Below are 26939 nucleotides of genomic sequence, written 5' to 3'. Positions count from 1 at the left end.
CGACTACTGTTTACCCTCAAAATGGGATAACAATTGAATTTGTAAGTGGTTTTAAGGATATGTGGACTAACTTGACACAAAATGATAAATTAGATTGTAATTGAAATAAATAATGATAAAGTAAATACAAATCACACGAATTAAACAATCTTAGCCTTGGGAATTTAATCACCCTCGAATAAGATACGCTCCGATCTGTGCCAGGATACAGAAAAAACAAGAGCTTTAAAATAATAATGATATATAGCTTTGGAGTGCGTGTTACAGTGTGTTCAATGACCCCCTTTATACATTAGAGGAGTCCTATTTTAGGTATAATTCTATAAAAGGTAAAAATCTCTTGATTTGATGATTGTCGGTGCCTTATTGATACGTGCCGAGATTCCCTCCGTAATATCCGACCGGTCACGGATATTTCGGTCTTATGTTGGTTATGCTAATAATGTTTCTTCGAGCTCGATCGGGGCTAAGTTCGACTCCGGGATTACAGACTCACTGTTCTCGAAGGCAGGTGTTATGACCCCGGGTTCTAGCTCGGTGAGACTCGGGATCAATCTTCAGTCTTCGATTGTCATGTTCCTAACATGTCATGTCGTAGGTGAGCTCGATTTCGACCGTACACAGATAGTTCCCTCATTTTTGGAGAGTAGACGACGAGAAATGACATGAACTTTCGATTCTTTCTTCGATATCACACGACAGAAACGACAAAACCGTTGAAATGTCTCATTAGTCAAGTTTTAATGGCATTAAACGCTTGTCATTTGCTGGTCGGCCACTCCAAGATGCGAACCGTCGCTGAGAAACTATAAATACCTCTTCATTTGTTCATTCAAACTTTACATTCAAACCCTCTACCCTCGTTCCTAAGAAATTTAAATACTTCCAAGTACTTATATTCTAGTTACTTTGAGATCTTTTATAAGAACTCTCATTCGACTTTTTCTCAAACCACCGAGTGTATTCTTTTAACTTCCTCTTTTTCCTTCTTTCTTTTCTATAAAGAAATGGCGAAAACATCCAAAATTGTTCACCAAAAGAAACTCCTTCTACCTCGCGACCGGCTACTGAAGAGACCGCTTCACGTACTGCTGTCGAGGATCCAGCACCGGAACCTCCTATAAAAATGTTCATCCCAGGGGGATGCCCGGTCAATGCTGACTTTAAAGTCGAAAAGCCCTTCATCGTACCAGGTCGGCTTGTAGACTCCCTAGGATAGAACTGCTCTGATACCAAGTTTGTCACGCCCCGAACCTAGGAGCGAGACAAGCACCCGGTGCCTCACCTAACCTGGCGTACCAAATTGCGACTAAGGGACTCTGAACATATAATGTCATACTTTGGCCATGGGGCCACCTTGCAAGACAATTTGCGAAGCAAAATATAAAACTGAATGGAAACTAGCGCTAACTAAACATCAATATAAAGCTAGGCCGACAAGGCCGTCATAGCTACTACAGCTGACAAACCATCAAATATACATACCAGGCCTACAAACCCAACATACTGCACTAACCAACAGGATATGTCTACAAGCCTCTACTGATAGATGTATTGTGATCGGAACAGGGCCCCGACCTACCCATATTATATATATAAATACATACATAAGATGCACATAAAAAACCTAGACCCGATAACTCCGAAGGATGTGGAGCTTACCGATCAGGCTAAACTCTGGAAACACCTACTGAGGAGGTCTACTCGTCTGTCTATCTGAACCTGCATGCATGAAATGCAGCGTCCCCGAAAAAGGGACGTCAGTACGAAATAATGTACCGAGTATGTAAGGCAATAACATAATTGAAAATCGAAACTGAACTGATAATATAATAACTGGAAGTAACCGGGAGTCCAAGATGATCTGGAGATATACTTACCTGCTGATAGTGACTAAACTCCTTCTATATAGTAAGTAAAATAATTATACGGCCTTATAAGGCTCGGTATATATAACTGCTCTGCCATAGTAGGCTCGCTCATAGGCGCTCGGCCATACTAGGCTATGTATCTCGACCATGCTGGGCTCGCTCATAGGCGCTCGGCCACAGTAGGCTCGGTATATAACTTTCCATCTGATCAGAGGTTGCCCAATAGGGGCCTGCCCATCGATTATAGCTCGATGGTAATGAAAATACTGTAATACTGTATATATAGGCTTGCTGCTCTCTTGACTGGAAGAAGACAATACTAAAATTGAATATAGAGTCTCGATAAGGAATAATATTATAACTTATGAGACTAGAATAGTGTGAATAAATTCATGAATATGAACTTCTCTTTCTGTCTCATTACTAACACATGTAGCTACGAGATCATGCCAAAATGAAGGAAGGCTTAGCCTTAACATACCTTATCATAATCTTTCCAATCACCAAGTTGAACTCACCTCTTCGCACCTTAATCTACAAGAATGATAATAATACTATCGTTAAGTTACGAAAGTTACAACTATCGCACAACGAACGACAAACTTATTTTGTATTAAAACGGGCAGCATCTCCCCTATAATCCTTACTTCCTCCAAATTCAAGATAACACCAACAATACAAGAACAGAACAATGACAACATATATACAACATTTTCCAGCCCTATATACACCATCAAATACTACAAAACAGCCCAACACACCCCAATCTCTTCATACACAAAACGACCACCGTAGTAGTGTCAAACGACCCAAAAATGTTATGACGAACGACCAGCCAACCACCCTACATTTATATGGTGTTTCTACACCCCCTTCCTCCTCCAAAACTCCACAAAATAGTAGTAAAACATGCAGCCCAACAGCAACACAAAACAGTCCACAAAACAGTCCGCTACAAGTGAATAACTCGAACTCACGGCTTCCGATCACCGTCCCGTGAGTTCTTACAAGTATAGAACGACTTACCATGAATTTACAGAAGAAATATTGGATGAAAGAGAGCAGTAAACTCACCTTATTTGTTGGATAACTCAGCTCTTATCTTGGTTCTTCAAACTCTAGGTTTTACCTCCAATTAGAACTTGAAAGGGAGAGAAAATCAATTAGGGTTTGTGGGAAATTTTTGGGAGGATTCTTTGCAGAGCTTATGTCTGGTTATTATGCTATATTTTAAGTCTAATATATGAAGAAAATAGGCCCTTAAAAGGCCTCTTTGGACGACCCGAAATGGCCCATTTTTGGGCTTTCATTTAAGCAAGTAGGTGACACACCTACTTGTCACCTAGCAGCTTGCGCAGTATCGCACAAATGCCCATATCTTTCTACTCCAATGTCGTATTGACAAACGGTTTAATGCGTTGGAAAATAGACTCATAGATCTTTAATTTTATGGGTGGAACACCCCATAACTCTAAGTATATTGGGAGAAAATTGCAGTTACATTTGACCCAAAGTTTCAGTAAAACTTATGAATGTAACTTGTGATGACTTTCATCGACTTTTGTTCCACAACTCGCTTGACTTCAAAACATAACACACGGATGTCATACGACTAATATAAATCATAACATAATCTCCTTATCATGTTAATCACCCTAGTCTCACCCCAAAGGTACATGTTATAACATTTCCAACTTGTCGACTTTCGACGAAACATTATTTTATTTAATTGCTTTAGCTTCTGAACTGTCCAACCCTCTTTGTACTTGTTGTTCATGATCTTCAATATTTGTAACCTCAGAGGTAACATGATTAACTTACTTTATATACTTTTAAATATTATCTCATTTTTGGTCCTACATTAGTTTGCTTACGACGCATTTTTACGTACAAAAATATAGGGTGAAACATCACTCCCCCCTTGGGAACATTCGTCCTCGAATGTTTACTCTTAGAGACTTTGGAAAATTTTGCCAGAGTATCCTTCGTACACTAGGTTAAAACTAACCTGCACGCAGCCAGAAAACATACTATGCATGCCACACATGGCCAATCTTTATAAATAGCAGCAATTTGCCTCACCGACCGTAAATCATAAATATTGAAAGTGAAAAATAAAAGCTTACCTGATGACCTGCTAGCCTGAATAGAGCTGTGTTGTAGCATCCCATCTCGAGCCATATCTTTAGTTTGAAATAGGTGGGGGTATTTAGACTTCATTTCTCCCTCCGATTCCCACGTTATCTCTTCTACATTCTTGCTCCTCCATAAAACCTTCACGGAAGCTACCTCCTTATTTCGTAGCTTGCGGATTTGTCGGTCTAGGATGGCAACTGGAATTTCCTCGTATGACAAGTCCTCTGTAATCTGTACATCATCCGTGGGCACCACTCGGGTAGGATCGCCAATGCACTTCCGTAGCATAGATACGTGAAAAACCGGATGGACAGACTCCAATTCTGAGGGCAACTCTAACTCATAAGCTACTTGGCCCACTCTCCGAATGATCCTATAAGGCCCAATATACCGTGGGCTAAGCTTGCCTTTCTTGCCAAACCTCATCACGCCCTTCATAGGTGATACCTTTAAGAATACCCAGTCGTTAATCCTGAACTCTAAGTCTCGTCGCCGCACGTCAGAATATGACTTCTGACGACTCTGAGCTATCAATAGTCGCTCCCGGATAAGCTTTACTTTCTCTATGGCCTGTTGAACCAGGTCTGGCCTATATAACCCAGATTCCCTAACATCAAACCACCCTATAGGAGATCTGCACTTACGCCCATACAAAGCCTCGTACGGAGCCATCTGAATACTGGAGTGGTAACTGTTATTATATGCAAACTCGACAAGAGGTAGATGTTCATCCCAACTTCTTTTAAAATCCAACACACATACTCGTAACATATCCTCGAGCGTCTGAATTGTGCGCTCGGCTTGTCCATCAGTCTGTGGATGAAAAGCTGTGCTGAGATTCACCTGAGTCCCTAGACCTCTCTGAAATGACCTCCAAAAATGTGCTGTAAACTGAGCCCCACGGTCAGATATAATAGAAACTGGTACTCCGTGTAGCCGCACTATCTCCTTAATATATAACTTTGCATAATCTTCTGCTGTATATGTAGATCTGACCGGTAGGAAGTGAGCTAATTTCGTGAGCCTATCGACTATCACCCATATGGAATCGAACTTACGATTAGAACGAGGTAAACCCATGATAAAGTCCATGTTTATCGCCTCCCATTTCCATGTCGGGATCTCTATAGTCTGCATTAGCCCTCCGGACTTCTGGTGCTCTACCTTCACTTGCTGGCAACTAGTACATTGGGCAACAAACTCAGCAATGTTCTTCTTCATATCGTTCCACCAGTACACATCCTTAATGTCATGATACATCTTCGTCGATCCAGGATGGATGGAATACCATGAATAATGTGCCTCTGACATAATCCTGTCTCGTAGCCCTGCTACATCTGGAACACACAAACGACCCCTGTATCTGAGAACCCCATCTCCCTTGAGCTCTAACAGTGGCTTCTTCTGCTGCGGAACTCGCTCTCTCAACTCGACCAACTCTGGGTCCTCGTACTGCCTTTCCTTGACTTCAGCTATGAAGGATGATTTTGCAGTGTTTTGGAGTACAACTCCACCATCCTCAGAATCTACTAACCGAACCCCCAACGAAGCCAATTGATGAATCTCTCTAGCTAATTGTCTTTTCTCGGGCTCTACATGTGCTAAGCTACCCATAGATCGGCGACTTAAGGCATCTGCTACAATATTAGCTTTCCCTGGATGGTAGAGAATGTTAATGTCGTAATCTTTCAATAACTCAAGCCATCGCCTCTGTCGCAAATTCAACTCTTTCTGCTTGAAGATATATTGTAGGCTTTTATGATCAGTAAATACATCAACATGAACACCATATAAATAATGCCGCCATATCTTAAGTGCATGGACAACCGCAGCTAACTCGAGGTCGTGGGTCGGATAATTCCTCTCGTGCTTCCTCAACTGCCTTGAAGCATACGCAATTACCTTCCCATGTTGCATCAGGACACATCCTAACCCGACACCTGATGCATCACAATACACGGCATAACCCTCTAGACCCTCTGGAAGTGTTAGAACTGGAGCTGAGGTCAACCTGTTCTTAAGCTCTTGGAAACTCCGCTCGCAAGCCTCTATCTATTGAAACTTAGTTTCTTTCTGTGTCAACTTCGTCAATGGTGCCGAAAGGGAAGAAAAACCCTCTACGAACCTCCGATAGTATCCTGCTAAGCTTAGAAAGCTACGAACCTCTGTCGGAGTGGTAGGTCTAGGCCAAGATTTCACGGCCTCAATCTTCTGAGTGTCCACCTTTATCCCTTCATCTGATACAATATGCCCCAAGAATGCTACAGACTTCAACCAGAACTCACATTTAGAAAACTTAGCATACAACTTACGATCACGGAGGGTTTGGAGTACCGCTCGTAGGTGGTCCGCATGCTCATCCTCTGAACGGGAATAAACCAGAATATCATCAATAAATACTATCACGAACAGATCTAAAAATGGCCGGAATAGGCTATTCATCAAGTCCATAAATACAGCGGGTGCATTAGTCAACCCGAAGGACATGACAAGGAACTCGAAGTGGCCATATCGGGTCCTGAAGGCTGTTTTCGGAATATCTTTTTCCCGAACTCTGATCTGGTGGTACCCCGACCTCAAATCTATCTTTGAAAAGCATCTAGCCCCCTGCAACTGATCAAACAAGTCATCGATCCTTGGAAGTGGATACTTATTCTTAATAGTTACCTTGTTCAGCTGCCTATAATCGATACACATCCTCAGTGAGCCGTCTTTCTTCCGCACAAATAGTACTGGTGCACCCCAAGGTGAGGTACTGGGCCTGATGTAACCTTTCTCCAGCAAATCTTTTAACTGCTCCTTCAACTCCTTCAATTCGCCAGGTGCCATTCTATACGGAGGGACGGATATTGGTTGAGTTCCTGGAAGCAAATCGATGCTAAAATCAATCTCTCGCTCTGGAGGAATACCTGGAAGCTCATCTGGAAACACATCTGCATACTCTTTGACTACGGGAATAGACTGAAGTATAGGTATCTCAGCATCTGCATCTCTAACTCGCACAATATGATAAATGCACCCTTTTGCGATCATTTTCATCGCCTTCAGATAGGAAATAAACCTACCTCTGGGTGTTGGTGTATTACCTACCCATTCAAGGACTGGCTCACCCGGAAAATGAAATCTGGCTGCCTTTGCTCGGCAATCAACTGTGGCATAGCAAGCTGCCAACCAGTTCATGCCCATGATAGCATCAAAATCCATCATCTCTAGCTCAACTAGGTCAGCTGAGGTCTGACGACTACAAATTGTCACCGTACAACCTCGGTAAACACGTCTAGCAATAATCGATTCTCCGACCGGTGTAGATACCGCAAAAGGATCACTTAGTATTTCAGGCACTATACCAAACTTCCTCGCGACAAATGGGGTAATATACGATAAAGTAGATCCTGGGTCTATTAAAGCATAAGCATCGTGAGAGCAAATGGTTAATATACCTGTCACAACGTCTGGTGAAGACTCCTGGTCCTGTCGACCCGCTAAAGCATAGATACGGTTCTGATTACCACTTGAACTGGAACCTCTACCTCTGCCCCGACCTCTACCAGCCGAAGACTGAGACTCGCGCCCTGAAGGATGCACGGACATAGATGATCCTGTTGCTGAACTTGCTGGTTGTGCCATTCCCCCGAATCTCTATTTGGGCAATCTCGCATCATATGCCCTGGACGCCCACATGTATAACAAGCATCAGAACCTGCTCGGCATTGGCCCAAGTGTCCTCTACCACAGATGTCACACCGTGGAGGAAATGACCATGTCTGCGCAGATCCTCGCTGTCGCTGCAAACCCGACGCCCGTGAGCTCTCACCTGGTCCTGACTGATTATAGCAGTCATACTTGTAACCCTGTAACTGAGGTGGCGGAGGCCTAGGTGGCCGTCCGAAGTACTAGGTCCTATAACTACCCTGATATTGCTCCTGAGACCTGGGAAATCTCATCCTCTTACGTTGCCCTTGCGCAGCCCTTTCTGTACCCTGCTGCCGACGCCTACCCCTTTCTATATTCTGGGCGAATGCCTGAATCCGGGAGATATCCATACTATCCTGCAATGCAGCGGTGGCACATGCCTCGGTTAACTCTAGGGCTAACCCTGCTATAAACCTGTGAATCCTGTCCCGCATAGTAGCAACTATGGATGGTGCATATCTGGCCAATGAGTCAAAACGGAGACTATACTCTCGAACACTCATATTACCCTGCTTGAGGGCTAGAAACTGATCGACTCGAGCCTGTCGGATCTCTCGTGGTAAGTACTGGTCAAGGAAGGCATCTGAAAAATTCTCCCAAATAGCTGGAGGTGCATCACGTCCCCTGGACCTCTCCCATCCCTCATACCAAAGGATGGCTATATCTCGGAGTCGAAAAGCTGCTAGCTCAACTGCCTCTTTCTCCGTGGCATGCATAACACGAAAGATCCTGTGAAGCTGATCTATGAAATCCTGCGGGTCCTCCCTCTGATCTGTCCCCGTGAACTCTGGGGGACTCAAAGCAATAAACTCTCGGACCCTTGAACTCCCAGACCCCTCAGAAGTTCCTGCACTAGCTGATGCCCTAGCCTGTTGGTGGGTAGCTACCAACTGTGTCAACAAATGCACCGCACTCCTTAAGTCCTGATCTGATGGAAGTGGAGGGGGAACTGGATGTGCGGTTTCCCTAGGAATCTCCGTAGTTGGTGGAGGAGCCGGTAATGGCTGAGTAGGGGTCTCACCTTGAGCCTCAGACTGGGCCCCATCTACTGGGGGTACCCTGCTGGTCCCCTCACCTACTGCTGTATCTCTCCTCTGGCTAGCCGTAGTCTTCCTAGTCACCGTCATCTGTGCATGCAAACACCAACACATAAGTTTAATTCAAATTTCCTATAACTCAGTTCTGTCGCACGATTTAGATTTCAAAGAAGGGTAACCAACTCCTAAATTCCCTGTAGTGCCCTGCTTATATAATGTGGTGCACAACACATCTATAAACAAGACCCTACTAGACATGGCTTGTAGACTCCCTAGGACAGAACTGCTCTGATACCAAGTTTGTCACGCCCTGAACCTAGGAGCGAGACAAGCACCCGGTGCCTCACCTAACCTGGCGTACCAAATTGCGACTAAGGGACTCTGAACATATAATGTCATACTTTGGCCATGGGGCCACCTTGCAAGACAATTTGCGAAGCAAAATATAAAACTGAATGGAAACTAGCGCTAACTAAACATCAATATAAAGCTAGGCCGACAAGGCCGTCATAGCTACTACAGCTGACAAACCATCAAATATACATACCAGGCCTACAAACCCAACATACTGCACTAACCAACAGGATATGTCTACAAGCCTCTACTGATAGATGTATTGTGATAGGAACAGGGCCCCGACCTACCCATATTATATATATAAATACATACATAAGATGCACATAAAAAACCTAGACCTGATAACTCCGAAGGATGTGGAGCTTACCGATCAGGCTAAACTCTGGAAACACCTACTGAGGAGGTCTACTCGTCTGTCTATCTGAACCTGCATGCATGAAATGCAGCGTCCCTGGAAAAGAGACGTCAGTACGAAATAATGTACCGAGTATGTAAGGCAATAACATAATTGAAAATCGAAACTGAACTGATAATATAATAACTGGAAGTAACCGGGAGTCCAAGATGATCTGGAGATATACTTACCTGCTGATAGTGACTAAACTCCTTCAATATAGTAAGTAAAATAATTGTATGGCCTTATAAGGCTCGGTATATATAACTGCTCTGCCATAGTAGGCTCGCTCATAGGCGCTCGGCCATACTAGGCTATGTATCTCGACCATGCTGGGCTCGCTCATAGGCGCTCATCCACAGTAGGCTCGGTATATAACTTTCCATCTGATCAGAGGTTGCCCAATAGGGGCCTGCCTATCGATTATAGCTCGATGGTAATGAAAATACTGTAATACTGTATATATAGGCTTGCTGCTCTCTTGACTGGAAGAAGACAATACTAAAATTGAATATAGAGTCTCGTTAAGGAATAATATTGTAACTTATGAGACTAGAATAGTGTGAATAAATTCATGAATATGAACTTCTCTTTTTGTCTCATTACTAACACATGTAGCTACGAGATCATGCCAAAATGAAGGAAGGCTTAGCCTTAACATACCTTATCACAATCTTTCCAATCACCAAGTTGAACTCACCTCTTCGCACCTTAATCAACAAGAATGATAATAATACTATCGTTAAGTTACGAAAGTTACAACTATCGCACAACGAACGACAAACTTATTTTGTATTAAAACGGGCAGCATCTCCCCTATAATCCTTACTTCCTCCAAATTCAAGATAAACCAACAATACAAGAACAGAACAATGACAACATATATACATCATTTTCCAGCCCTATATACACCATCAAATACTACAAAACAGCCCAACACACCCCAATCTCTTCATACACAAAACGACCACCGTAGTAGTATCAAACGACCCGAAAATATTATGACGAACGACCAGCCAACCACCCTACATTTATATGGTGTTTCTACACCCCCTTACTCCTCCAAAACTCCACAAAACAGTAGTAAAACATGCAGCCCAAAAGCAACACAAAACAGTCCACAAAACAGTCCGCTACAAGTGAATAACTCGAACTCACGGCTTCCGATCACCGTTCCGTGAGTTCTTACAAGTATAGAACGACTTACCATGAATTTACAGAAGAAAAATTGGATGAAAGAGAGCAGTAAACTCACCTTATTTGTTGGATAACTCAGCTCTTAGCTTGGTTCTTCAAACTCTAGGTTTTACCTCCAATTAGAACTTGAAAGGGAGAGAAAATCAATTAGGGTTTGTGGAAAATTTTTGGGAGGATTCTTTGCAGAGCTTATGTCTGGTTATTATGCTCTATTTTAAGTCTAATATATGAAAAAAATAGGCCCTTAAAAGGCCTCTTTGGACGACCCGAAATGGCCCATTTTTGGGCTTTCATTTAAGCAAGTAGGTGACACACCTACTTGTCACCTAGCAGCTTGCGCAGTATCGCACAAATGCCCATATCTTTCTACTCCAATGTCGTATTGACAAACGGTTTAATGCGTTGGAAAATAGACTCATAGATCTTTAATTTGATGGGTGGAACACCTCATAACTCTAAGTATATTGGGATAAAATCGCAGTTACATTTGACCCAAAGTTTCAGTAAAACTTATGAATGTAACTTGTGATGACTTTCATCAACTTTTGTTCCACAACTCGCTTGACTTCAAAACATAACACACGGATGTCATACGACTAATATAAATCATAACATAATCTCCTTATCATGTTAATCACCCTAGTCTCACCCCAAAGGTACATGTTATAACATTTCCAACTTGTCGACTTTCGACGAAATATTATTTTATTTAATTGCTTTAGCTTCTGAACTGTCCAACCCTCTTTGTACTTGTTGTTTATGATCTTCAATATTTGTAACCTCAGAGGTAACATGATTAACTTACTTTATATACTTTTAAATATTATCTCATTTTTGGTCCTACATTAGTTTGCTTACGATGCATTTTTACGTACAAAAATATAGGGTGTAACAATTCTCTCCGAAGTCTAGAAGGATTGTAACAGGGCTGACAAACATGTGGTGGTTCCCGAACCTGACGAAGCCATCACCAACAATGTCGAGGAATTTTTAAGTGTTTACACTTATCCCTTCACGTTGGGCTCCTTGGACCCGATTATTGTTGACTTTTGCCAAATATACGAGGTAACCCTCAGTCAAATTCATCCTTCTTTCTTGAGGTTCGTAATCCTCATCCGCTTCTTTGTAAGAAAGATCGAAGGGTGACCTTTCACGATCGACCACCTTATGCGCTTATACAGTTCCCGACTCTACCGGGGGGGGGGGACTGATCAAGCTCGCCCATCGGGCTAGTAAAGTCATGTTCTCGAGTATCGATAAAGATAGGGATTGAGGTTGGCTAGGCTGTTTCATCCGAGTGAGGATCTCGGACTTGATCCCGGCCGAGCACATGCCATTCCTTGAGAAGTGGAACATGAAACGTAAGTATATAATTTTGCTTCCAAGGTTTTATTTATCGCCCTTTTTCTTCCTTCTTATTGGTGTTCTGTGATGGTGCAGCTGTTGCTCGGATCCTGAATGCAGTTCCTTGACTCAAGGAGTGGGTTGAGGGTATCGTATTGCAAAGGCCTTATTCCGAGCGCTCGTGGCGCGAGCTTTCAAAGGGCTGATGGGAGGCCCGTTCGCACGGTGAGATCTTTTCATAAGTGATATTTGGTTTCCCCTTTGCATGATTAAGTCCTTACTTGCTTTATTTCTTTTTACAGGTTTACCCAAAGATGTCGAAATGAGGCCCCCATCTGGTAGTGACGATTTCCCCACTGAGTCCCCTGCTCCGAAACATGGTGAAGAGAAGAAGATAAAAAGGGCTTCGAGATCGGAGAAAAAGAAACCAAAGAGGAGGATTATCCGTAAGCCAAAAGAAACCTCCAGCTCCCGAATACTTGATTTAGACTCCCTCTACCGGATCAGGGACGAGTCTGAAGAGGAGGAAATTTTAGTGGCCCGGGATCTATTGGTCCCTGAAGAACGGGCATCAACCGAAGAGGGGACAATAGAGGCCAATCCTTCCTAAACTCAAGAGGTCGACGCATCAGTGAGGGTCAAGAACTCTCAAGACACCGGTCCTGCTCCACCCGGTGTCATCGATATAACGGGATCACCTTCATTCACAGACTTAATGATCGGTGAAGCTAAAGCGGCAAAGGAGCGTTCAAATGAGGGGGTCCAAGGAGTGAACAATCCCCTCCAAAGCTTTTTTGATGGCGTGGACTCTATTGCCACGGAGGATGTCACTAGCTTGGGTGATTTGGAAGTACCAAGAAGAAGTCCGCCATCGGGGACAGGTGGATCTAGCTCGAGACCGAGATTGGTCAACCGATTCCTTTCCCCGACCGTTGATCCCGGTCGGAAACGGTCGATCATTATCTCTGTTACAGAGGACGCCCGGGTCCTTTTCGCGCATGTTGGGGTAGCTAGTTACCTCCGGTGACTGGTGACTGAAGAAGACTAGTCAAAGATGAACGAGGTGGACTCTCCATGCTTGTTCAACGAAGCACAACATGCATTGAATCGGGTAAGGTGTTATCAAACCTTTTCATTTTTCAGCCTTGGTTACTTTAATGATCTTAACATTTTTCCTTGTATTCACAGGCCTCGGTTCTTCACCACGAGACCTTCCTCCGATATTGAGAAGAGCTGAGTCTTCTTGAGGCCGAAGCCAAAGAACTTACTGAGAAGAGAGATATGTACAAACTTCTTAGTGAGCAATGCGGGGGGAGGTTAAGAGCCTCCAAGCTAAGCTGGAAGTGGCTCGAAAGGAGCATGCCAACTTGTTAGAGCAGGTAAAAATATCTGAGATTAGTGACGAAGAGCTAAGCTCGGTGACTAACGGTCAGAATCCGCAGGTCCAACAAAATATCGATCAAATCAATCAACTGCGAGCAGAGATGGATGCTATCAAGGCCGAGACCGACGAATGGAGGGGCAGGATGGATCATCTGGCCTAAAAAAAAGGCTGCTCGGGTGCAACTGACTTCGGCCGAGGTCCAACTTCGAGCAGCAAAGGAAAAGGTCGAGGTGCAGGAGAAAAAGGTTGAAGAGCTCCAGTCTCGGCTAAGTTCGGCTACCTATGATCAAAATATTATGGCCAAGGAACTTGAAAAGACCAAGTCAGCGGCCGCGGTGGTTAAAGCCGACACCGACGAGATGGCGGCCCAATATAAGGCCGATGCCGAGGCGGCCCAGGACCGCTTGAAGTGCATTGTTGATTATGAGAAGCGGCAATCGCGAAGAGAGGCCCTCGAGAAGATTCATGCTCGGGGTTTCGATCTATCAGCCAAGAACGAAACTGCTAAGGGGATCGAGGCCGAGGCCGAGGCCAAGAAGTTGGCCTACCCCGAATAAGAAGAAGAAGAAGTAGAAGAAGAAGAAGAAGAAGACTCTGAGGGTTCCGATGGACCCGGGATGGAGAATACCAGGCTATTTAGACGCCTTTGTAAAAAACTCTCTGTTTTGTTTTTTGTATTTTTGTTAAGGCCATTGGCCTTTGTAAAGATTGTATATAATATACAAGACTTGTTTTTCCCTTCGATAGTTTAAGAATTTTGATTTTTTTTGCTTTATTCAATATGTTTTTGTCACGCCCCAAACTCAAGGAGCGCGACCGGCACTCAACTATAGCTGTCCAACGGGACGGGATGGGACGGGACGGGACAGAATTAACGGAACGGGACGGGACGATATTTAGCCGGGACGGTGGCGGGACGAGACGAAACGGGACGGGACAAACGGGACGAAACGGTAGGCCCATCCCGTCCCGCTAACAAACGAGACGAGACGGGACGGGACGGGTTCGCGGGCCTTAAGTGCCATTTCAAAAAAATAATTATTTAAGCATTGAGTTTGGAAACCGCTATTCTTTTGACAATGACTAAGTTTTTAAAGTTTGCAACAGCCAGTTTTTTGAGTTATTTAATAAACTTAAAAATTAAACGGAAATTAGGAAACTAAGTAAAGAATTATAAAATATTAAAACAAAAGACTTGTAATGAAATATTCTAATAATTATAAATTTATAATAGAGTTATAATTTATTTAATATAATTTCAAGCCATTAAGTAACTAAGTAAGAGTGTAAGACAATTCATAAAAATAATTCAACGCTTAAAGCCTTTTATTTTATTAATAGAACTTTCAAATCTCACATACAAATATAATTCTTTTGAAGAGCACTTAATCTACGCAGCCACCTTCTAGGAAAGGTTCTGTTTAAACTAGGCCTCTTAGTAGCCAATTACAAATTATCATACTAATATTTGTAAGCTCCTATATAACTTCGTTGTAACTTATCTATAATTTCTTTTGGACATTGTTCTGGAATTGGCAATGTCGATTGATGTTCCATGAGTTCCATACCGTCATAGCTCCCGGTGCTAAGTATCTCATTGTATTCTTCTTCTTTCCTAGTTTCACCACTTGTTGTTTCCATAGATTTATATTTATCAAATATTGATCTAACATAAGAATATATGTTAGCTTGGCAGTCTTCGAGAGATGGTTGTTCATTTTCTTGAATTGCTAAATTCTCATAAATTTTACGAACAAGTCCATTTGCACCTCTTAATTTTAAAGATGGGTTAAGTATAGTAGAAATTAAATAAACTTGGGGAATAGGGAAACATACTTTTTAAATTTTGCAATCATTTCATTAATGGCCGGTGCATAAGTTGGATTAATTTTGCAATCATTTCATTAAGCTAGTTGCTGCAGTTGTGTTAGCATTTAGCAGAAGCATTATCTAAGGTTATAGTTAAAACTTTATCAATGAGTCCATAAAAATCAACAATTTGAAGAACAATAGTTGCAATATATGCTCCACTGTGTTTTGAATCAACAAATTTATAACCAATAATACGTTTTTGTATGTTCCAGTTATGATCAACCCAATGACATCTAACAGTTAAATAATCACAACCATTAGAACTACGACCTATATCAGATGTGATAGACACTTTACAATCTAAGTGAAACAATACACAACGAATATACTGAAAATATTCGGTTTGAAATTTAAAAACATCATTTCTAACCGCGGTCTTAGGAAAACCTTGAAAAGCAGGATTACAAGTTTCTTGTATATAATGCACAAAAAAAAATAGGACGCGGGACAGGCAGGACGGGACGGGACGGGACAGGATGAGACGGGATGGGACGGAACAGGCGGGACGGGACGGGACGGGACAAACGGGACGAAATGGCCATCCCGTCCCATCCCGTGTCCCGTTTAACATGGGCCCATCCCGTTTAGAATTAAGTGGGACGGGACGGGACGGGACGGTCCATCCCGTTGGACAGCCTTACACTCAACCGAGTAAACCCAGTCGAGCAAGCCTACGTTACATCGACCTCTCATCATTACTAGTGCATGATTTAACATAACATAATTTGATCTTGACTTTTAAATCGAATACATTTGGGTCAACGACCTACAATCTTTCTCATGATGGGTGCGTAGCCTCATAAATACTGTGAACATAAATACATGAAAAAACTCAAATCTTTAATTACATAACCCACAGTGTACATAGAGCATCTATAAGAATAAATACCTAAATATATAAAATAAACTAGACCCAAACACTCACTAGATATGTAGCGGGCTCACCATAAGCTAAGTAGTGAAAAAGATTCCTATCAAAGATCCATATCATCCTATAGAAGTATACCTGCATGTAAGGCTGTCATGAGTACATGTGGAATAGTACTCGTGTGTAAGGTAGTCAAAACAATATATGAAAATACGGTAACTCAAATAAGAGGCGAATAAAGTATATCAAGAAACTACGAAACATCCTATAGAATCAAATTTCAAGTCTTGTTATACTTGCATCATTTTAAACTTCTTTTAGGATCAACTGAGCCATATGAATTATATGTGGAATATATAATATAATGTAGTTGAAACATGTATGAACAAGGACAATGAAAGTGACACCTATTATCTGTGTTAACAATGCATCTCACTAGATCGTCCATATCCCTTTTTTATTTTACACCTATACATTTCATAGACCGCCCTTAGTGTTCACATATCATATTATACTCCTATGCGTCTCATAGACAGTCCATAGTGTTTACATAGTCATACGCAATACACCTATTCAAGGACTTGAAAATACAATATGAATATGATGAATCATGGTAATAATAAAAGGGCTTAGATAGCCGTTAAAGTCAAGCAAATTTACTAAGAGCTTCCAATAACATTTATAGATTTTAAGTCGGGGATCCTCTATAACCACCTTCATACAAAGCGACCTTGCCGCCTCACCCCAACATATGCGGGTAGAGGTGTATCACGATACCACAATCTCCACACAATGCGGCCATGTCACCTCACCCCATTTATCAAGGTTTCTTCATACCAGAGACTAATTTGCTCTTTGCTAGCAGGTTCCAATAAAGGTTATTCGTGGACCCCTCGTCGATGAAATTCACCAGCAATTTAACTCATGGATATCTCAGGTGTGGTGCATGGTTCCTTGACTAAACTCATTCTTATCCTAGACAGCGTAGAGTTTAAACTCTTGGTTTAAATCCATTTGGTTATCTGTCTGAGCTATGTTTACTACTGCTTTTGGTTTGTACACAGTTCTTTGATCAGCCTTTTTACTGAAGTAAAATGGTATCCTAAAGAAATCCCAATACATGCGTGGCCAGCATTTAAAGACTAGTAATACCTATTCAAGTAATGTATCAATAAATTGCATTATCTGTTTCAGGGAATAAAGTTTAAGGTACAACAAGATAAAGTTCTGGAAGTTCGGTCACCCTATTCGCTTATAAAGTTTATATAAAAAGGTGTTGTAACTTTATCTTCCCAACTAATGCTAATTATTACAATTGAACTCCCTCTAATGTAAAATAATGGACCTTGTCTCTAATTGAACCCCAAAAGGCAGCTCATGAGTCAAAGATTGTCCAAAAATTATATAAAGAAGCTACAACCTACACTATCAACCAATGTATGCCTCTATCATATGGAAAGATTGATCTCTTTAAAGATAAAAAATTTGAATTAAGTACAAACTAGGGTGAAACACTGAGATCGGATAGTATCAGATATAAATGACATGGCAGATAACAAAAAGGGACATCTCTGCCCTTTCATGCCATTTCTACATAGCACCAAAATTTTTGTATTAATTCCAGTTTATTGTGTTATAAACTATATGCCTTGGTTTGTATTATGTCTTGTCATCTTGATATGTCAATGTTTCAGGTAATTAGGATTTACAAAGACAAAGAACATGTTGAGTTTGAATTCACTGTAAGTCAACTCCGCCATTTTCCTTGCCTCAGTCTGTTCTTCTCTCGAACTTCAAGTGTGTCATTTCACATTGAAGGGTAGTCTAATACTGTATATCTAATACACCTCTTTAATTGAAGATTGGTCCCATACCGACTGAAGATAGTGTTGGAAAAGAGGTCATTACCAGAATGACAGCAAATATGGCTACTGATAAAGTGTTCTACACTGACTCTAATGGGAGGGACTTTCTTAAAAGAGTAAGTTTGACATTTCATTCCTCTTTAAGTACAGTAAAGCTCTAGAAAACTGAAGGAGACATAAAAACGATCTTTTCTTGTGTTTTTCAGTAATATAATCTCTTTTTTCTGCGTGCATATATCTTGTCAATACACTTTTTCTCCTTCTATAGTTCACGCTTACTGTCTTTACATCTTGATGTCTGACACTTTCATAGACAAATTTACTTCAGCTTACACTAGAAATACTATAAAATAAAACTCTAATAAATAACTAAATGTATTAAATCCTCATACCTGCTTGGCTATCCATGCAAGGAGTTCTCATAGTTGTATTCCCATCTATTCAATACGGCTGTATCCATGCCAACTCAGGTTGAAGCCATAGTGAGGATGGACCGAGTGAACATGCCTACCTTCAGAATTCAACCAAAAAAGGGAAGCTTTAGTATTCATGTATAGTCATTTAGGCTACTTTTTGGGATCACTAACTTTAACCATTGTAAAGGAGTCCTCCTCCTCAGTTAACTTTTGTGTTAGTCTACTTTTAGTCTATAATAGCATAGCTTTCCTGATAGGCTTTATTATCTGGAAAGTTCATGTGTAAAGGAATGATGTTGTTCATTCCTTAATTAGGATGAAGAGTTTAGGCAAAATGTCCCCCTCTCAAATGTATACTTTTTGGGTAACTAATTTACAGGTAGGGGTACCGCCAAACCCCCTCCACCTCAAGGAGGCTTTTGAGGAGAAAAAACAAAATTATGAAATTGACAATCCTTTGATGTTGGCTATCTTGCTGACCATGCTTTTCTACCTGTTCTATTTCCTCGATATAAGTGTTGCTTGGAACAATAATGTTCTTAGTCATTTTTATATTGGCAATTTATCAACTAGGAAAATAATTACCAGGATTTCAATCTTACATCTTAAGATTAAAACTGGACTTCATCTCTTATTCAATTGACCTCAAATTTTGTGTTTGTTTGACAGCTAACTTGAGTGATAATTTGTTTGCTTTTCAAGTTAGAGATTACAGAGCTGATTGGGACCTCCAAGTTACTCAACCTGTTGCGGGGAACTATTATCCAGTTAGTTTCCTAACACAAACTTTCTTGAATTGAAATTGCAATTCTTTTATCGAACTCGGTGAAGTCTTATATGAAATGTTGTTGAATATCAATTACGATGGACTTAATTCAACTCAATTTGTGACTAATGTTGGGTTGAGATTGAAAATGATGCATTGTGCTCGAGTCCACAGTATCTGTTTGAAATCATCTGTTGCTTCTATGTTCTTCTTTTGTTCTTTTGTTTGAAAAATTGAATAAGCATCATCTTCAACTGCAATGTAAAACCAGAATGTGCTTAAATAATGATGGAGTTAACAGATATTCCTGTTACTATGAAAACAAGGCCTTGGTTTGCTCAATCAGTATATGTAGTTTGTTTTGTTTATAATTTGTGTGTGCCATTCGCTAGTGCGTACGGTAAAATTTTTCCACAAGTGAATGAAATGGTCTAATCAGTTGCATTTTCCTTCAGAATCCAATACAATAGTCTTCTTTTAGTTATCTATATAGCTTGCAGTTTATATATGGTCATAATATAATGTAATTTAAGCTGTGGTTGCACATTTATTGGACTATTGTAAGTTCTCGCATTTTGTCACTTTTTTATCCTAAGAAGTTGTTTAATTATAATTTTCAGGTGAATCTTGGAATGTATATAACAGATAACAAATCAGAATTGTCCGTCTTGGTGGATCGTGCAATAGGTGGAGCCAGCATTAATGATGGAGAAATAGAACTCATGCTGCATAGGTTCAATAGCATTTGAAGTTTTTTCTTTTAATTTGTGATAAAGATATTTTGTTTAATATAATTGTTGGCCTTAGAAAGTTAATAGCTTTTACTTGTAACAAGGCGCTTGCTCTACGATGATTCTAGAGGAGTGGGTGAAGCCCTCGATGAGACTGTCTGTGTGAGGACTGCATGTGAGGGACTTACGGTATGTTTATTATGGCATTCCAAAGCAGTAGTAGGCCTCCATATTTTTTTCTGCTTTTTCAGTGAATTTTTTTGAATATGCAAAACAACTCTAAATCAGATGATCTCGGAAACCACGGTTGACTTGGATGCACCTAAACAACTAATTAGGGAATTTGTCCTTCTTAAATATAAAATGTAGCAACCTCTGGCTTGAATTCTTCTTTTTAACTGCTCTCTTGTCGTATCACCTGGCCAGGTTCGAGGGAATTACTATCTGGGCATTCATAAAAACGGTAATGGTTCACGCTGGCGCAGAACAACTGGCCAAGAAATTTATTCACCTCTTGTTTTAGCTTTTGGACATGAGGTAATTTCAACATATTATGAAGAGGACCAAATACTGCAGACTTCTTGAAATTAAATGATCAACATTACTGCTTGATGTCTGGAAATTGCACGACTTGATCTTGCAGAATCAGGAAGAATGGAGAGCTTCTCATTTAACCAAAGCCACCATCATGAATCCCAATTATAGTCTACCTCCTAATGTTGCATTGATTACTCTCCAGGTTGTTAAATGGATCTAGCAGTGATTAGAGTGATTTCTTTCCATCGATGAATTAATAAAGTCATTTATATATTTTTTTTCTCTCTAGGAGTTGGATAATGGAGGTGTACTTCTCCGTTTGGCTCATCTATACGAGGTAAAAATAAACTAAGTTATTTTTCTTGAATAGACATGAGCATAAAAATTGTGGATGAATTCGAAGTTGATGAAAGTCTTATCTCATTTCCTTGTTTCAGTTGTACTTTGACAAAGAAACAGCAACTTTACTTCTGAAAAAACATGAACTGCTTGCATTTATTTGAATTCTGAAACAGAAAATGTAAAATTAAGAGTGTGACACATGACATCATTATAGGTTGGACCTCTATGCTTGTCCCTTGCTAACTGATATCACTACTTACCCTTTTGGTTTATATGTGTTGTGGATGTGGATAGGCTGGTGAAGACGCTGATTATTCGACAATAACCAAAGTTCAACTGAAGGATATGTTTGCTGGAAAAACGGTAAAACAGTTTTAAAATCTTACTGATATTGGGAGCTTCTCTCTGTGTGTGTTGATTAACTTATGAATATTAAGAGATATTAACCTGGACAGTCTGCTCATCTTGTTAGAGGGTATGAAATGATTGACACATCTTTTGCGCGGTATTCAGATAAAGGCAATCAAGGAAACAAGCTTATCGGCGAATCAAGGCAAGAATGAGATGAAGAAGATGAGTTGGAATAATAGAACATGACACAGGCAGTGAATATGCACCAATTAGAGGGGGTCCAGTAGGCATGTCTAGTCTCGCAGTCGAGCTTGGTCCAATGGAAATACGGACTTTTGTTGTTATATTTTGAATAGAAATTTGCTTATTTTCTACCCAACAAGTTAAAAAGAACTGCTCCATGGAGCCACTAATAGTTCTTTTTAGTCAAATTTATTCATAATAATAAATTTGATGTCTGCCAAAGAAAGCAAATGCATAGTCAGGAGGAAAATGTTTTTCACCTCCCGCTACTCATTGTACCACTCTGCCAATAAAGATGATCAAATGGATCATATCCTTAGACCTTGATTTCCTCTATATCAATTCTACAGCGTTCTCTTTTGTCAATTAACTCTTTATAGATTTATTTTCCAACAAGAAATACTCAATTCTTTGTCCAAAACATAAAATGAGTGCTAAGAACAGAAGGAATATTTTTTTTTTTTGCTGAATAAGGATTTTTTTTTATTTACTCTATGACGATGGGATGCCAATGGAGGGATAAGAAAAGAAAACATTACTCCCTTTGTCCCATTTTTATATGATATTGCTACTATTATGGATTTAAACAATTTTCTTTTGATAATAATTTTTCAAATATATTTTGTCTAAAAAAATATGATTTATAATTTATTAAAATTTTAGCTTCTAACGAAATTAGAAAAAGAAAACAAAAGAACATCCAAATGGACTTGCGTGGGAAATCCAACAGTTATAGCAATTAACATATCTGCCACGTGTCTCTTCATGTTCGCCTGCTATTCCTCCAAAACATCCATCCTCAACATATTTTTCTCAGCTCTTCAATGGCTTCTCAGAACCCTAATCTACAGAAAGCCCCATTGTATCCACAGGTCATTCACAATGATCCAAATCTCCAATCAACATCTTCTTCTCGTCCCAATCTTTATCCAACCATAGACGAAAAGAACCTCGTCGAAAAACTCATCCCCGACGATTATCAAACTACTCCTTTTGCTTCATCTGCCCCTCCTGAGTCCCTCGAAGAAACACTTCTCGTTATCCCTGGTGTCCTCATCCATTTGATCGATAAGCATTACTCTGTTGAGCTAGCCACCGGAGATTTATCTCTGATTGGTCTGCTGCAAGATAAAAATACTGTTGCTATCCTTGTTCGTGTGGCTGACGAGATCCAATGGCCATTAACAAAGGACTTGGCCGCGGTGAAATTGGATGATTCACATTACTTTTTCTCGTTTCAAGCTATGAAAGAGGATGGTTCGGATTCCAGTGATGACGAGAAAGAAAAGGGTAAAAAGAAAAAAGATAAGGGTAAGAAAGAGAAAGATAAGGAAACGGTGAATGAATCTTGAATTATGGATTGACGATTGCTTCCAAGGGTCAGGAGGCATTGTTGAAAGAGCTGGATGCTATTTTGAAAAGTTACAGCACTTTTTCTGTTCAGAAGGTAGAGGAAAAGGCGGCCTTGGCTATTGGAGGAACAGTGGCAAGGGAGTTGTCTCCAGCTGACTTGAAGTCGGAGAAGAAGAAGAAAGTGTTGGAAGAACGTTGCGCTCAATACTGGACCACGTTGGCGCCCAATGTGGAGGAATACAGTGGATCAGCTGCAAAGTTAGTTGCTGCAGGATCAGGGCAGCTGATCAAGGGGATTTTGTGGTGCGGAGATGTGTCAATGGAACGATTGAAGCGAGGAAATGAGGTTTTAAAGCAGAGGATGACTTCAGGGACTAAGGCCGAGATTAGGCCTGAGACGTTGAGGAGGATCAAAAGGTATGGTGGCCTTATAATATTTAATGGTCATCTGCTTACACTATGTTGACTGTTAGATTAATATCTTTGCTTTGCTGTTATTGTTATTAATTTTGATTAGCATTCTAGTGGGTTCTTAATTTTTTGCCAGGTAATTGAAATTTATACCAAGGCTCCCTCTTGAGTTCTAGTGATGGATAAAGCAGCCAAAATACCAAGGAAAATCTTTTCTTTTGTTTATCCACATTGACAAAATAGGAGTAGTTTTTTATTGTGTTTCGCACTGGCCACACTATTGATTGCATTGTGGAAAGTCTTCTATATTCTTTTGTAACGATTTTGCTTACCTTTTCTCCCTAGGAAGTTTCAACTTTTTCTTCTTTGGTTTCTACTTTATTTTCTTTTCACATGTATCAATTGAGTTGGGATTTTGAAGGAGTAGAATTAGAGGCGGATCTAGGATATGTAAAATATGAATGCACCATGAAAAAAAGGGTCAGAAAAAAGTGTAAAGTGAGAATTGATCCTTGTTTCTTTGAGTAAATAATTAAGTATTGAACCAAGTTCACCATTCAACCTTTATGGAGCATGGGTGCAAATACATAAAATTGGACGAATTTTAGAAAATATACACATAAAATATCTAGTTTGGCGAAGGCACCATGGGTTCACGTGCCCCATAATTGAGGCTATACATCCGCCCCTGAGTAGAATATCAAAGTTGGATATTACTTAGGCACTTCTACTTTGTCAAACTGATACCGGGTAATCGCTATGATTCTTTTACTTATTATCATTTGAGTTAGGCATCGAACAAAAATAAGAGGATGAATAGTTGTATGTTACTGAATGAAAAAAAGAATACTATTATGACAAATGCTTGCAGTATCTCATTTTTTGAGAGATTGCAGATTATCCCTACTGAACTGTCTGACCAAAAAAAAAGACTCTTTGACAGATTTGGCTAAAAAGTGTATTGATACTGTTTTTTCAGTTTGAAATGTCAATGGATCTTTCTTTGTTGTTTCATTGAATAGCTTCAACAACGGAGATAATCTTTCTATTTCGGTACATAAAGCTTATAATTCAGTAAGCCAGTATATTGGCACTGTTTTATGAGGAGCTGCCACTTTCAGATGCTAGTTAGAATTTATGGTACAAGATAAATTAAATCCCTCAATACCTAGACTTCTATCTTGTTTCCCCACATGGGAAATAGGAAGTATGTCAAACAAGGCTTCTATGTTTGAGCTAGCTGTTGCTGATGTACATGTACATTCAATAAGATTATCAGGGATACTCATATGCCTAGCTGTAAATTATTTAGGTGAAGAAAAAAACGTTTTACTCACGTTGGGGTGTGTTTTTCAGGGTTAAGAGAGTAACTAAGATGACTGAGAAAGTGGCAATTGGAGTCCTTTCTGGAGTTCTCCAGGTTTCAGGATTCTTCACTAGTTCAGTTGCAAATTCCATAGTTGGAAAAAAGTTCTTCCGCATGATGCCAGGGGAGATGGTCCTTGCTACTCTGGATGGATTTTGTAAGTCAAAAGTCTTCCATTTTTCATGACCGAGTTTGATTGTATATCCATATACCATTTGCTTTTCAGCGATTTTTACTTATTTTATTTATAATATAGCTTCAGGACAAAAGGAATTGAATTTATAGCTTAACTGCGTCGCATTGTCCCTGCACTATCACATTCACAGACACTTATTATATGTATCAGATAAGACATTTTTAGAGAATGTAAAAATTGAAGCATCAAGCACATGTCTGCCAAGAAAGATATAAATGGTTACATCCTTTTCCATATTTACGGCTTGCTCTATGGCGCCAATCCCTCTGTTATCCTCTAGTTTTGCTTCATTTGTGACTCCCTCTTTCCTTGGACATCCTTCAAACAAAAAAGCACTTTGTCACTATTGAATAAGAACATCAAATCATCACAATTGAAGTGTCAAATAGTGATTAGCTTCAGATTATCACATGTGACATGCAATATCAGCTAGGACAAACACGTTTTACTTCCACAACAACAAGACCTCCTAAATCACAAACCATTACTAGTTGGCTATTTGCTTCTTCTAGTTGTGTGGTTAGTCCTGCGTTGTACATTGGATATCTGACCATTTTGTCTCTCACTTAGAGTTTGATAGTTTGGTTATTACAGATAATATTATATGTGGCTAAATTTCTGGAGTCTAAGAGAGAAGGTAGAGAAGAAATCCCAGGTTGTGTGCCTGATTCTGTATGCAGATTTTCTGGTCGATAATGATGTTTCAATTAAGAGAAGAGAATCTACCAAAAGAAACAAACAGGAGCTTGAAGGAAAAGCAAAGAACCTAATTTTTATTTTTGATTTCTTAAGTAAAGAATAGGAAATTTTTTGCATCTCTTGACATCACTACAAGTAATCATTTTATTCACACTGCCAATGTTAGCTCTGTATGCTTCTAGATTTTAGTTGCTAGGACCATCCATGATGAGGTTGTATCCAATGTTAAAAGGAGGAGACTATGCTGTTTAAATTATTACTATAAGTTAACATTTAAGTTCTTTTACTGTATTGATGAACTCATCTTGTTGAAATACTTCTGCATTAAAAGTTGATTTCTCAAATTCTCATGCACATAACTGTCAAATAACAACTTTAACTTTGAGAATTTGTTTACATATTTTGAGTTTAACTATAGCAAATTGCAGTCAGTTTGTTGTCTACATATGTATAATATTTTTTTTTTGAGAGGAGCCTAACTTGCCTTTGTTATAGGCAGAATATGCGACGCTGTTGAAGTAGCTGGAAAGAATGTGATGTCAACATCGTCCACTGTGACGACTGAGCTTGTTTCGCACAGGTAAAGCTCAACTATTGTAGATGTACTGAAGAAAACTGGAAAAAAATGTACAACATAGGAGACTTTAAGGAAAAGCAAAATGTTTCCCCTCCTTAACTTTGGTGACACTTAAGTTTCAGTATATGATGACTTCTCCTGGCTATATGCCCTTTTTTCTAAGTCTAGTCTTACCATTTGAATACATTGCAACTTGTTTTGTCATAAGTCATCAACAGACTCAACTAATTGAAATCACACTATGTAACTGTAAGATAAATATGAGCCTGTTTGGATTAGCTGATTTCACACTATGTCATAAGTGAATCGGTTTTGTAGGTATGGAGAAGAGGCAGCAAAAGTAGCAACCGAAGGGCTTGATGCGGCAGGGCATGTTGTTGGGACTGCCTGGACTGTGTTTAAGATCAGAAAGGCTCTTAACCCCAAAAGTTCCTTTAATCGCGCCACCCAACTTAAGTCTAGTGCTAAAGCTGCTACTGTTAAGAAGGCCAAGAGCTCAAAGTACTAATCTTGTTTGTTCTTTCACTGGCAGAGCTGTCAATCGAGGCCCTCTTTTTAGATTTTTCCAATTCTATATATGTTATGTTATGTTATTAAGGATAAGGATTATAGTCTTTGTTGTAGGTACAATTTTCCACATCAATCCACCTCCATTTGTACTTTTCACCCTCTAGCATTAGTGTATTTATTTTTGGAAGAGGGAATAGACACCAACAAACAATTCATGTTCTGATTGTAGCTTTAATTATTGAGTAAACACACATGTGATATGTAATTTATTGTATATTTAGTTGCAATCATGCATGTAATGTTATTCTCCCTGCTGCGCATTTTATTACTACAACTATTTTTCAGATTTATTACCTGTGAGAACATTGTTATGAAAGCAGGATACATTCATATCATTAAACTGGAAAATAAATATAGACAGTA

General features: G+C 39.9%; 1 protein-coding gene and 1 pseudogene across 1 annotated transcript in view; both read left to right on the top strand.

Moving 5' to 3' along the window:
- LOC107808067 (alpha-mannosidase) overlaps window positions 1-21770 on the top strand; it is a 42066-nt gene extending 20296 nt beyond the window's left edge. The window contains 12 exon segments of the mRNA XM_075235214.1: window positions 17019-17090; window positions 17848-17895; window positions 18015-18136; window positions 19138-19201; window positions 19821-19933; window positions 20036-20120; window positions 20358-20468; window positions 20575-20670; window positions 20758-20805; window positions 21105-21173; window positions 21324-21395; window positions 21397-21770. Coding sequence (XP_075091315.1) covers window positions 17019-17090; window positions 17848-17895; window positions 18015-18136; window positions 19138-19201; window positions 19821-19933; window positions 20036-20120; window positions 20358-20468; window positions 20575-20670; window positions 20758-20805; window positions 21105-21173; window positions 21324-21395; window positions 21397-21513 — 1017 coding nt within the window. The 3' untranslated portion in view covers window positions 21514-21770.
- A 316-nt stretch (window positions 21771-22086) lies between these two features.
- LOC107822742 (protein EARLY-RESPONSIVE TO DEHYDRATION 7, chloroplastic-like) lies at window positions 22087-26598 on the top strand (annotated as a pseudogene).
- Window positions 26599-26939: the final 341 nt, after the last annotated feature.

Source organism: Nicotiana tabacum, chromosome 17 (assembly GCF_000715075.1).
Source record: "Nicotiana tabacum cultivar K326 chromosome 17, ASM71507v2, whole genome shotgun sequence".
NCBI lineage: Eukaryota > Viridiplantae > Streptophyta > Magnoliopsida > Solanales > Solanaceae > Nicotiana > Nicotiana tabacum.
This window is presented reverse-complemented; position numbering and strand designations above follow the sequence as displayed.